General features: G+C 36.4%; 3 protein-coding genes across 3 annotated transcripts; all 3 read right to left on the bottom strand.

Moving 5' to 3' along the window:
• Positions 1–2,621: 2,621 nt before the first annotated feature.
• Positions 2,622–3,506, bottom strand: LOC132619651 (putative receptor like protein 25). The gene has a single exon (XM_060334489.1). It carries the CDS (start codon positions 3,504–3,506, stop codon positions 2,622–2,624), a length of 885 nt encoding a protein of 294 aa, XP_060190472.1.
• Positions 3,507–5,955: 2,449 nt separating this feature from the next.
• LOC132619652 (receptor-like protein 7) lies at positions 5,956–6,483 on the bottom strand. Its single transcript, XM_060334490.1, has one exon. It carries the CDS (start codon positions 6,481–6,483, stop codon positions 5,956–5,958), a length of 528 nt encoding a protein of 175 aa, XP_060190473.1.
• A 5,593-nt stretch (positions 6,484–12,076) lies between these two features.
• On the bottom strand, positions 12,077–13,933 carry LOC132618878 (anthocyanidin 3-O-glucosyltransferase 2-like). The gene has a single exon (XM_060333878.1). It carries the CDS (start codon positions 13,685–13,687, stop codon positions 12,251–12,253), a length of 1,437 nt encoding a protein of 478 aa, XP_060189861.1. The 5' UTR covers positions 13,688–13,933; the 3' UTR covers positions 12,077–12,250.
• Between the last annotated feature and the right edge of the window lie 413 nt (positions 13,934–14,346).

Here is a 14,346-nt window from a genome sequence, read left to right on the forward strand (position 1 = left end):
TTGTCCCCTTTACATTTTGGGTTTGAGAAATAATATTCCCTTCACATTTTGAATGAGATAATAAACTCCTTTAATCTTAAATCAATGGCTAGAAATGAGTTGAATTATTGCTTCCTTTGAACCAAATTTTCAGGAATAGCACTGCACTTCTTAAGAACAAAACCCTTTAGAAGTAATAAAAGAACTGCATGCAAATACACACATAATAATAATTTACATATTCAAATTCTTATTAAAAATCACGATTATTTTAAACTCTCTTTTCATAATTAGTAGAACCTATTTTTTTAAGTTGCTGGTAGATATAACAAATTAGGTATAATTCCATAAGTTCTGGTAGGCAATAGTAGTTTCATCGTCAGGTAAATAGAGCCTTGGTGGACTAAGTAACATCCCTTCAGCCATATTTAAAAGAACATTAGGCATATCATTTTCCCCATCTTAGTAGTAGACTTTGGTTATTATCATAGCTAGCTACGAATAATCCCTTGTAACACGCCATACTTCAAAGTTAACAGATTTTCCCAAAGTAAGTACTAGCAGTTACTTGTGTTTTAAAAATATATACAATAATCCAATTCATTTCTAGTCATTGATTTAAGATTAAGGGAGTTTATTACACCCTTCATAATGTGAAGAGGGTCTTATTTCCCAAACCCAAAATGTTAAGGGAGCAAAGTGGAGTTTTTTCATGACAAATTTGGTTGAGTGATTTTATAACATAAAAGGCCCAAGTTGAGTGACTCTATTGATACAAAACAAAGTTTAATGACTTTGCTACATAATTTCTCATAATTGAATGACATTTTGAGATATTTACTCCAATTTTCTTCCACAGTTTGATTGGTAATTGGATGAAAATAGATTGGGTCTTCAGGACAACTGCATTCTCATTTTAGAAATGTAATTCTTGTGTGAAAATTTTACAGTTTATTTTGATGTTGTGCTTAAAAAGATTCCTTTAACTTTTTTTCATGTTATGCAGATGAATTACGTGAACAGAAAAAGAAAAAAAAAAAAGACATTAAGTGAAAAGAAATAGGTACCCTACTTTGTTAATTCTTCAGTGAGCCTATTAAACTGCAAGCAATGCCATGTTTTTCCTTTAATCATCACTTCAACACAAAAAGGGTCCAAATTTGTCCCTCAACTTTGCGAAATGATCTCAAATTTGCATAGTGCACTTTCAGAACAGTGCAATAAATCTTCCAAATATCATTGATAAAACACTAGCTGGCATCCAGGAGGATGAAGTAGGCTATAAATATCTCTCTATAGATTATTGATTCATGATGGATATATATATATACACACATATATGCATTTGCTAGACATTCTTACTTTACCTCCACATAGGGTGTACAAAGCAAACCGACAAATCGCACCAAACCGATAATCCGAACCAAATCGAAAAAAAAAACTCGATTAGTAGTTTGGTTTGACTTGATTTGATTTTAAAAAGAAAAACCCGAACACTATTGGTTGGGTTTGGTTTTAACTAAAAAAAGTCAAACTGAATCAAACCAACCCGACATTACACTTATAAAATTCCAAACATATTTTATACATAAAAATATTTATTTATAATGTAATTTATAAATGTTTCTTTAACTTTTTCAATGTTTTTTTATCTTTTAACATATTATTTCAAGCTTGGAATTAGAATTTTGAATGGTGCAATAAATTTTATAGCCCAATAATATTAGTAACTTAAATAAAACTCAACAAAAATCAAATCAATACTAATGTTAACAAAAGAAATTCATATCTAACATTAGAATGACAATAATTTTGAGATCTATGCTTTAGTTTTATATTAGTTTAGAAAGTGAAAATACATAATTTTATTTTTTTCTTTAATATCTAGTCATGTAATTAATACTTATTAGCCGTACTTATTTTAGCATAACTTAGTACTTTCAGATTATGATCATTTTCTACATGCCTTATATATTAGCCGTATTTATTGTAACACGACTTAGTACTTTTAGATTATGATCATTTTATTTTATGCAATTTCATTAATTTTTTTCGTTGAATATGTTAGTGCAATGTCATCTCTCATTTCGCGTTTTGTGTTATTTTCTTAATAAATATCTTAATTAGATAGTCGTATCTTAGTAGGACTAAAGAAATATTTGAGTACAAGTTATATGTTTTGTATGAAGACTTTACCCGAAAAAAATCCGAAAAAGCCGAGCAACCCCAAAAAACCGAGAAAATTTGAGGTTGAAAACCCCGACTTTTGTTGGTTTGGTTTGATTTATAAATTTAAAAACCAGATGCAATTGGTTTGGTTTGATCTTTAAAAAACCCGAACCAACCCGGTCCATGTACACCCCTACCTTGGTGTAGTTCCCTCTGGTTAGTTTTAAGATGAAACCAACAGTGATGAGATTTGATTCCTGTTATCTTTTAATGCTAATGTAACCAACAACTAATTAAACCAGAATCACAAAAGATTTTGGGGTCAAATTATATGCACATTATCATCCCATCCTCTAAAAGACAAACTATTTCATAAATCTGAAGTTCAAACTAGTCATTCCTAATACATTCAATAGGCACTTAAATCAGTCGAAAAAAACAGGGTAATTTAAGGGTTAGTCATATTACAGCAGTTATCTTTTCTGTTGCTCTACGGAGAAAAACTGTTCTCGCCTTACCTTCTTTTGTTTTTCTTCCCACAAAATGTTGTCTTGAAAGCTTCTTCCTAGCATCTCACCAAAAGTTCTGAACAGAGCTCTATCAACGCGTTCATTGTATCTTTGGCTATTCAAAAGCAGCCAGATTACAATGCCGAAAGTCAGACAAGATCCCAAGGCAAAACTTATATATTCCCCGTCAATTTCATGTTTCGGATGGCTGGTAGGTTGCAACAATTCATCTTCTTTGGTAACCGTGCATGTTGTCTTTAAAGAGAAACCGCACTGCCCTGTGTTCCCTCGATAGGAATCTTCTGAGAAGGTGTCCAATTGTTTGCCTCTTGGGATCCTTCCTGATAGTTGATTAACAGACAGGTTCATGACACAAAGGAATGTGAGATTCACAAGCTCATTGGGAATCCTTCCACTTAACTGGTTCGTCGAAAGATCTAAAGATTCAAGCTGAGTCAAGCTTCCGAGGGCTGTTGGTATTTTTCCTGTCAAAGAATTATGTGATATTTTAAGAAGGTAAAATGACCTAAAATCTCCCAATATATCAGGTATGTCACCATGAAAGTTGTTGCCAGATAAATCAATGGATTTATAAACAGCCGAAATCTTCACAATCACCACCGGTCGCCCTTTTAGAGTTAAAGTCACAGTGTCTTGGTAGTATGCCTTATTGAACCATACCACTTCAAAATGCAAGTTATCGTAGTTGCTGCTGCCCACCATGCCTTCCCAATTTGAGATGTATTGTGGTAACAGATCACCACTGAAATTGTTGGAAGCGAGATCTACTATTTGAATTCTCGGCCAGGTGCTATTAGCTATTGAACACTGGAGATTCCCATAAAACATGTTTTACCGCAAGACTAGGACATGCAAACCGTGTAATTTCTTCAACATGCATGGAAATTTGTCTTTAATCTTGTTGTTTCCGTTGTTCAAGACCTCTAGCAACACACAATTTTTCAGGGATCTTGGAACTTTTCCTTGTAAAGTATTGTTACTGAGGTCCAAAGTTTTCAGCCAGCAATTCTTTGGAAACGTATCATGAATCCCGCCGCTTATTTTGTCTCCCCCTAAATTCAGCACCCGAGATAGTCACTCTTTCGCAATAGACGTGAAGGTATTTCACTGTTTAAGGAATTGTCTGACAAATCAATAACTTGAAAGTCAATAGGGTTGCATGGGTAATGGGGTATCGATCTGTTAATTTTATTCTTGGCTAGCGGAATTTTTTACCAAAGTAAGCCATTATTTCAACCAATTCACCAAAATAATATATTCTTCTGAAAATTTACAGAAGTAGAATAAACGTATTCCGCAGTAACGTATTATGCATTATTTTATTCAAAAAATTTAACGGGCAAAAAAGTTAAAGGTTAACGGTGTTAAAGGGTAATTCGTTACTGTGAGTAACGTTTTATGGTTAATTAATGGTTTCAATGTTCCACTGATTTGAGTTCTTTATTTTATCCTAGCTGATTTGAGTGCTTTATTTTATGGAGTATATATGATTCACTAAGGTCTCTTAGTCTACAACTTGATGGAAACCATTCTTCGCTGCCGTTTTGCTTTATACAAATTTAGTTCCAGCGAAGTGAATTGAGAGACCAAATTTAGCTGTTGTTTTGTTTCTAGAAGATGGAGTATTTTTCGTTAAGCAGTAGATATGAAAGATGGTTGCTTCTTAATTTTCATATATGAAAAGACTGTGATATATAAGCATTAATTACTAGTAGTTATTGTTGTAAACTTAAGACATTATATCTTTAATTTCTTTTGGGTCTTAACCATCTTGCACTTTAAAATGTATAAGAAAATGTTGAAAGGGAGAATTAACCAACTTCTGCTCATATAATTTCTCACTGCTGGTGTTGTTTTGAAATTGAAAAACTGCTACTTTATTTAGCTAATCAATACTTTTTTTTATAAGGCTAATCAATATTTTTTTAAGGCTAATCAGTATCTTTTTGTAAGGCTAATCGATACCTTTTTTTTAAGGGTAATCAATATTGTCGGTAAAGTTTTATAATTACATCAATCAGAAGGGTTCGTAATTTGAAGAATTCTTTGCAGGATTTAACTGCTCGTGCCTGGATTCTGTAGAAACGTTACTGTCAGTTACGTTTTAGCCTGAAGTTGTAACTCTGAGTTACGACTTTAAGATCAATCAATGTTAGATTTTGTATTCTTTAGAGTCGTTACTCACAGTAACGTATTAACCATAAAACGTTACTCACAGTAACGAATTACCCTTTAACACCGTTAACCTTTAACTTTTTTGCCCGTTGAATTTTTTGAATAAAATAATGTCTAATACGTTACTGTGAAATACGTTTATTCTAGTTCTGTAAATTTTCAAAAAAATATATTATTTTAATGAATTGGCTAAAATAATAGCTTATTTTGATCAAAGAGTCTGGCGAGCGACACGAAGACAAGACTAGAAGGAGTAGCGCCAATTTCAGGTGGGATTGGATCGTAGAAATTATTGATTGAGAAGTCCACATACATAGCTAAATCTGGGGAGATTGGTAGGTTGCTCTTAATCCTGTTGGAATGCAAGTCAATGATCTGAATTTTGGTAGGTATGTAGTAAGGCTTTTCCAGAGACTCCAGGAGATTGTAAGAAAGATTGAGATGAAAGAGATCTTCCTTTTTCTAACTCTCCAAATCCAGCTTGGTATCTCCCCTTTAATCTTGTTGTGCGAAAGGTCTAAGTAGCTTAGCTGTGATTGGTTTCTAAGATCAGGATAATTTTGCAACCCGCATGAAACCAATATCAGCATCCTCATCTGGGGAAGAGGAATTGAGGTATAGTTACTGATATTGGTATTAATTTTCAAGCTGTTGTAAGAAAGATCGAGTCTGGTTAGACTAGGAAGCCCTTTGATCATATCGAGGTTAAAGGTCCCATTTAACAAGTTGGAAGAAAGTAAGAGCACAGTAAGCTTTTCGAATCTAAAGAAAGACAGGGGGATTGATCCATTTAGAAAGTCAGTACTCAGATCAATTGTATCCAGAAGAGAGGAGGATGCATACGGGAATTGATGGACTTCTCCACTGAAGTGATTGTCATTAAGAAAAAGATAACTTCAATGAAGGGAGAAGAAGGATAAACGAGGGAAAGGTTCCACCAAGAGGATTTTTCCCAAGTATAGATAAACAAGGTTTGAAAGGCCTCGAAAATGAGCAGAAGTAAGTTGACCTGATAGATCATTTCGATAAAGGTTAATGTAATGGAGCTTTATAACCTTGTGAAACAACGGAACTGCACCAATATAGTTGTTGAATGACAAATCTAAATGAAGTAGCCTGTGAGATCTTCTATTGTTGATGGAATAGTTCCACTGAAATTGCAAGCAGACAAGTCAAGCCTGGTCAAAGTGCTTAGGTTAACGATTGAATCTGGAAGCGAACCAACAAAACTTGTGTAGCTAAGGAATACTTGCCTTAACGAAACATTTTGCGGGAATTCATCAGGTAAATTACCAGTGAGGTGTTGATTGCTTGAAAAATCAAGATATTCAAGTGTTGGTACCTGAAAGATATTATTAGGAAATTCACCTTGCAAGTTGCAATAGGAGAGACTCAAGGATGTCAATTTTGTAAAATTTGCTAGGAATTCTGGAACTGTAGTGGATAAATTGTTCCCTTTGAGATTAATGACTGAATGGAAATGAAGATTTAGGAGGAGGGGACCAAGCGCAGCTGAAATATTACAATTTCTCAAGCTTAATACTCTCAAATGAGGTGTCGATGAAGATAATGCTAAGCACCAATCGCTTGATGAAATTATCACGCCATCAAGGTGAAGTTCCATGAGCATTGCTAAGTTCCCAATCAATGTTTCTAGATTTGGGCTATAATTTTATGCACTATTTGAATAATACATAAATAGGACCTTAAACTTGGCCTTAGCTGGCAAGTATGCCCTCCATTTTTGGGTGTGCACAAGTAGGCATCTCAACTTGCATAAAGTTGAATATGTGAACACAAATGCTGACTTGGTAATGACATGGCCCTCCAAAATTTATGTGCCATATCAGTACCGCGTCAGCATTTGTGTTTACATGTTCAACTTTAGACAAGTTGAGGTGCCTACTTGTGCACACCCAAAGTTAGAGGGCATACTTGCCAGCTGAGGCCAAGTTTGAGAGTCTGTTTATGTATTATGCCTTTAAATAATATTAACTTACTGTCTAATGGGGGAACGTTTTACCTTCTGCAAATTATTGTCAGTTATTAATCATTTTGCCAGACATGGCCCTACAAAACAGAGGACCAGGTAGCAGTCACTTTCACCAAGGCACTGAGCAGGGAACACTTTGAAAGAAATCGCTTGAGTTGGGCTTGATCAAGCTCAACTAGTTACCCACTCACCAGTTACCTCTATGATTGGCTATGATAAGAGGGAAGGTACAATGCTAAATAGTATTTTTGGTGGCATCTAACTCACTCTTATATTGTTACAGGTATACACACATGACAGCTTCAGGACAATACAAGTATGGATGTCATTGCATTACTCAGAGCTCTTGCCCTCACTTTCAAAATTGTCAAGGAACCTGGTTTCTGTGACTCAGGTTAGTAGTCTCTTCAGCACTTATATATTTTTGAATTGCTTAGAGTGCCATATCATTAATTTCTTTCCCGCCTTAACCTCCAAAATAAAATCTCAAACGTTACAATTCCTCCGAACCAACCCAAATATCTAACACCTTTTCATCGTACCCAATCAAAATTGGTTCCTTGTCCTTTTATTTAAAACAACTGCTCTTGTCTCTCTTCTCACTTAAAACTCTCAAAGCACCCTCTTTCATTCTTTTCTCTCACTACGAAACGTCTAAACCTCTCTATATTCCCTTCTCTTTGTCTTCTTGCTTCCAAATTAACCATGTCCCAACATGATCTTTCGTCTCCCATTGTATCAGAAATGAACCCCACTCTCTCACCATCCAAAAATCCAACTCCATCGGAACCAAAATAGCAAGAATCAGCCCCAAAAGCCCCAATCTCCACAGACCAAAACCCCACTGTCACACCAATAAAGTTAATGAATTTTGGTCCCTCTAAGATTCGCAAAAGTCAAACTCCTAAGAAATGCATGTCCTCATCCTTAACCTCTGATCCTATTGAGTAAACTGACTCCGTTGAAAGTGGACAAACTGTCTCAGTGTCGAAATATCTTGAAAACACAGAAGAAATGGATGAAAAGGACGACGAGGTCAAATTGTCTAGTTAAAAGGTTATGGCTATGGGTGTGAGTATAAATATTCAGGACTTTGTTGCTGAGAAATTGAATTTTGGGAACATGCATGAAATTATCAGTGCTGATGTTGCAGAAGAAAGGGAAAATGTTGGTGACAAAGAAAATATTGAAGAAATCCCAGCAAAATTAGGTAACTCCGTTCTCATTGATAATGCTAAAGAGGTAGATAAGTATTTAGGAGATGTTAGGGGAAATGTCACTAAAAGTGAGGTTGAAACTATTGTTGGGTTTATAAGCCTTGAAGGAAGTGGTAAAGGGGGAATTGAAAAAGGGGAACTGAATGAGGGACCTGATCCCTCTCAGGAACAAGTGATGAGTGTGGTAGAAATGGGGAAACAAAAAGAGGGGCCTGGTTCCTCAACCTAAGGAGAATCTGAGTCCTCTTCACTCAAGACTGCTTCTACTTGGGACGAGACACCAGGCTCCTCAAAGGTCAATCAGGATGTCAATATTATTCCCCAAACTAATTCCATTGTTGTATTTGTGAGATCTCTCTCTCCTAAGAAGGAACCTTGTCCCACAAACTCCCCTCAGGCCATTGATTCTGATGATGATCTTATTTTAAAGTTTGTAGTCAAACGACCCTCTAAAGGAGTAAAGAAGGCTGGTGAAAGCAAAATAAAGCATATTTCTGTTAGAGTCCCTATGACTAGAGTGAAGAAAAAGACACAAATTGTATCTACTATGAAAGATAAATCCTTCTCAAAGAGAAGAATGGGATCAGTGAAAAACCGATTAGTTGATGAGGAAGAAGAGTTACCTACTGATGTGGTGACTGTAAATGATGAGGAAGGTGAATTGGAGGAGACCCTTCTTGTGAGAAAAAAATGAAGAGTGAAAGTGCTATTGGGAAGAATATTTGACCTAAATATTGCTAAAAAGAATGGGACGAGGGAACTTCTTGACATTATTGAGTTCCAAAAATAGACTCATCTCTTTGTCTCTCTGGCCCTCAGTGTGTTTGAAGAAGCGGTGGCTAAGTTCTATGTGAAACTGTTCTATTACTGATGATGATACCCTGGTCTTGGATGTGAATGAGACTGAATTTGAGTTGACTGAAGAGAAGTTAGGTAAAATTCTTGATGTTCTAACTAATGGGTTAAAGACAGTGGATGGTGAAGCCTCTGAAGGGTCCATAAAATTGGTTGTGAAGAAAGGAGTGACTGCTACTGGAGCAAGGCTCTTCAAGAAGCAGCTTAAGCTTGAGTTTTAGCTCATATTTGAGCTAGTAAGCAAAGTGTTGCTTCCTAGAGTTGAGCGAAGGTCCATTGCTTCCATCTTTGACCTGGTGCTTCTTGAGGCATTAGTGAGCTACAACTCAATCAGTCTGCCTGATCTTATGATAGACATATGGTAAAGGTTGTTAATGCGGGAGAAGGCAAGCATGGTCTTCCGTATGGATTCTTTCTAAACAGGGTCTTTGAGCATTTTAAGGTCAAAACAGGAAAGGCCATTGTGGGATCCAAGAAGCAAATATTCACTATAGGAACTTTGGAGGAGTGCGTGCCAAAAGGGGGGGGGGGGGGAGGGGAGCGGTGGTGGTGTTATCAGCAATTCCACTATCTTGAGTCTGATTGATGCCCACGAGGAGCTTATAGATGAGATATAAAGACTCAAGGCAGAGAATGCCATCCTGAAGGCTAAACTTGTGGAGAAAACACTGGAACCTAGTACTAGTAGTGCTGCAGAGCAAGCTAACGATGATTTAAGGGTGAGAATGGGAAATTGAAAGAAAATCTTGAGGTGCTTCGTGAGAAAATGTCCCAACATCAGAGGTCTGCTAATGAACACATAGACAGGCTCCTCAAAGCCTTCTCCCTTTAGCCTCTTCCTACCTTGTCCCTCCTCAAGTCCCTATGATCTTAAACTCTTTTTTATTCCTTTGAAGTTACGTTTTTATTCCTCCTTAATGACATTGGTACTTGTGGCTGTTTAATTATTATGTTTTGTGCTGTTGGAACTACTATGTTTTTGCTATGACTAATCAAATCTGGGAAATTGCTCTGTTCTATATGCAATGATATTAGCTTGTGTTATGTTTTTTCTAATGTTGTGTTGCCTAAGTGGCCATGAGTTAATGCTTCTGAACTTCTTTTTGCTTCTGTCACTCTTACTATTCTTTTCAATGATGCCAAAAGGGGGAAGTTCAAAGGAAATGGATAGGGGTAAATTGACATGATGTGTGATAGGGGTAAAATTGATATGTTGTTATGTTCACATGTTGTTATGCTTGAAAGATAGGTCTGATTCGCTGGGGGAACAAGTGGGAATCTAGTTCTCAAGAGGAATATCAATTATAGGGTTGTCATCATCAAAAAGGGAGAAATTGATAAGTTATGATTATTCTAAATTTTGATGATTTGACAAATGTGCTCGAGGAACCAGATGGGATCTGTTCCCTTGGAGATAGACTAGATAGGATTAGTTCCCTTGGATATCGTACAAGTCAACTCTATAGCTATAAAGGCTGTTGCACTGTACTGACAGTAGCAGTGCAGCAGCACAGCTGCAGCGTGCTTGCCAGAAGCCAAACCAAAAGATGAAATGTCCCTATCACATGATTATCACATGCTTTCCAATACATATACAACATGTTGCAATGCTTAACCTAACACTAGCAAATCTGAAAAATACATTATTCTCAATTGTTATCCGCCGATGCCCTCAAGGTTCTCACAAGAACAATGCTGCTATAAACTCAAGGACCAGATCCGGACACTGAAGATGTCTTAATTCCTTAGGTTTGTTGTGTCTTTGTCATTATGTTCCTTATTTGTAATCCTACACTACTTTCAAGAAGTGTCATTGTAGGGCAGGTTACAACCTTTGTTGTTTTGGTTTCTTGGCTAGAGTTAGTCAAGGTTTGTAGCTTTGCAATAGAGTTATTGTAAAGTGCTTACAATAAAGTTATTGTAAGGGGTGAGGGATTAAAAGGTTAATTCCTAGGTTGCCATAGGTTGTAATCTGAAGTTGCTCAGTTTAGTGAAGTTGGAAATCCTACTGGGGTAGGTCGTGATTTTTAATCCCTTGAATAAGGAGTTTTCCACGTAAATATCTTGTGTTATTTACTTTCAGTCGTTTACTTGAGGTAACAGATAGAGAACCTGGTTCTCTATACTGTTTGGTGGACTCTTAGTTTCTATCAAATAGAGTTGGTGAGCAAGAATTATAATGATGTCATGCCTTGGCTGGCAACTTGTGAGTATATGATAAATTAAGATTCTTCTGTTTTTTACTTCAAAGCAAAATTTGACTCTTTCAGACACCAATTTATGGCGGTATTTCTCTACAGAATAGCATATAGGGAAAGGGATCCATCATCTTTGATCTACCCTTTGGTGCATTCTTTGTGTTCATTCAATGTAAAGAGCTTCTAAATTATCATGTCTAGTACAAGGTAATTATAGGTAAATCTCTTAATAATTATTAATTGGTAACATGATAAATATGATAACTAGCGTATTATCAGATGTTCAAATTCACTGATAATATAAAAGATGTTTACACTGTTAGTATCTAATACTACTACATTTTGTAATGTTCCATCAACCCCTCTTACGAATGTTGCAGTGGTGATCCCAAAGGAAGCAACATGTGAGTTGAAATTGCTCTAACAAGAACCCTTTGCTGAAGCAGTACTTCTGAATGAACACTACATGAACCAGTACTGGGAATGCTACTAGACATTGATTTCCTTTTTCCCATTCAACTGATAACCGAGATCTTCACCATTATTTCCGACCTCAATTCACTTGGGCATAATCCATTTTGGTTTGTATTTAATTTGTTTATTCTTCTTTCTGTTATCATATAGGACATATTCATCCTCAATATGTCCTACATGATAACATGTAGAACAATATCAAGAGAGTGATTCTTAAACATCCCTCTACTGATATCCTTTAACAAGATCGGATTTTTAGATGATTGAACTGGGCTTCATATCTTAAAATACATATTTGTCATTAAGAAAGATTTTTGCAGTATACGTTCTTTAAGCTGCAGTCTTGCATCTGTAAATGGTATTGCTCAAGAAAAGGAAAAGCAGACACATCATTTCTTAACTGAAAAAATTAATTATTGCAGTCTAGAAATTTATACGAATTGTTCCAGCAATAGCTGGAGGAAGAGGAAGCCGGACTATGATTCGTAAGGGCAAGAAAAGGAGGGAAGATTGCAATTGTATAGCATTTGAACTTAGAACAAGCTGCTCTCCGAGACTGCAAATATATAAGTTGCATCTCTACTTTATTTAAAGAACTGATGCAAAACTGATGATAGTACTGGTTTAGGCAAGATCAGTTCCAGCTTCTTGTTGCTAAAATTAGCTCTTCATGACAGTCTCAACAAAATTACCTAAAGCTACATATGATGAACCACCTTCCATGATAGCTGCTTCGCTTTTCTCCTTCATCTTCCTCACCTTGGCCCTGATTTTATTCTCTAAATCCATCAGCTGCCTAATTCCATTTCCTATCTCTTCTGCTTTCACCAGCACTGGTTGGTTTATTGTCATAAAATCTTTCCTGTAATCCATCTTAATCTCCACTGCCATCTCCAAATCCTTCACCAATTGAAATGCATTGCTCTGTTGTTCTGCATACATTGGCCATGTTGCCATCGGCACTCCACTACGAACACTCTCCAGAGTCGAATTCCAACCACAATGAGATACGAATCCTCCTACTGAAGGATGAGACAAAATAGCCACCTGGGGTGCCCATCCTATCATCTTTCCCCTTCCTTTAGTCCTTTGCAAGAATCCCTCCGGCAAGACTTCCTCAAGATTCTCGAATTCGCTTGGGAATTGTAGCTTGTCTTTTGGTGGAGGTTGCCTTAGCGACCACAAGAACTGGTAGCCACTGCTCTCTAGAGCATTTGCTATTTCCTTCACCTGATCTTCTTCGAAACTCCCCATGCTTCCAAAGCAGAGGAAAACCACTGATGAATTAGGCTGCCCGTCAAGCCACTTCATAATCGAATCATATTCTTTTCCGTGACCATCATTACCACCTCCAAGGTTTAGTATAGGCCCAACAGGGTAGATTGGTGGGATTTTCTCATCATCAGAGAGAGCTTTCAAAGCGTGCGATTCAACCTCAACAAAAGTGTTCACCATAATTCCTTTCGTCTCCTTGAATCTTCTTGCAAGATCGAGGAACATGATGCTATATTCATCATTGTCTAGGATTAACCCAGGCAAACATTTGACTGGAACCGGATTAATGTAAGTGGGGATCAGTACTTCTGACTCAGAATCGAGGTAGCTAAGCACATTCTGGCTAATTAGACTTTGAAAATGGAATTGGAGTCCTAGCATAGCTGCACCAGAAGTGTAGAAGAGATAACTTGGGACTCCAAAATCGTTCGCTACATCAATCATTGCAGTGCAGAACATGTCTATTACAAATCCCGCAAGCTTCACAGAGCTTAACGAACTAAACATATCAGCAACGGCGTCTTTGACGCGACCCTTGTAGCTGGTGATGAACTCTGACATAAACTTCATGGGATGAGTAGCACTGCCCATATTAACTGAGGTCTCAGGTTGGGTAAGTTCAAGCAACCTTATGCGAGAAGTGTAGTTTGAGGACAGTGATTTAGTATATGATGGGATCTTTGTCTCCATGGGTAGTGTCATGATGAGAACTGTGATGGAAAGTTGATCTTCTCTATCTACTAGTTGCTTTGCCATCTCCACAGTGGATACAAGGTGACCCATCCCAGGACCAGGAATGAATACTAACTCTACTCTCTTCATTTCCTTCACTTGTTTACTGGATTTCAGAGGTGTCCGAAAATGTTTTTGAGTATGTTTCCGTGGAAGTATGCTTACTTGCTTTGACTATGTTTCAGTGGAAGTTTGTGGTCTTACTGAGATCATGGTATGTCATTGGAGGTTTATAAAGTGTAAAGTAACTTGGAGAATAATAATTCAACATTGGTTCGAAGAACCTGAATGATGTCACTGCTTTGCTGGTCTGATGAGAAGCAATTTCCTTGAACTTGAGTTTATCACGATTGACGATGCACCAGAAGTGGCTCAAAACTCTTGCTAGCTTAAAGCCAAAAGTTAGTGAGAGGCCTTAATTTTTTGTCTCAAAAATAAATAAATCATATATATGTTTTTTATTTGAAATCTACTTTTTATTGTTTTTTTAGATGCAAAGTTACGAATAATTGTTTTATAATCAGTTTCTTCTAATAGTCATTTTCAAAAAAATATTTTTTTGTTGAGGCAACTGTTACAAGAACTGTACATTATTCTATAAGCGATATAAGATTTGAAAAAGACCAAATCCTTTTATTTGATTGAATATATTGATTAGAATATTATCATCTACTTGTATTATTTCTTTACCACTTTCAATTCAAAAAATTTGTCTTAACATCAATATCAAAGTGACTATGTTTTAAAAG

Source organism: Lycium barbarum, chromosome 11 (genome assembly GCF_019175385.1).
Source record: "Lycium barbarum isolate Lr01 chromosome 11, ASM1917538v2, whole genome shotgun sequence".
Taxonomy (NCBI): Eukaryota; Viridiplantae; Streptophyta; class Magnoliopsida; order Solanales; family Solanaceae; genus Lycium; species Lycium barbarum.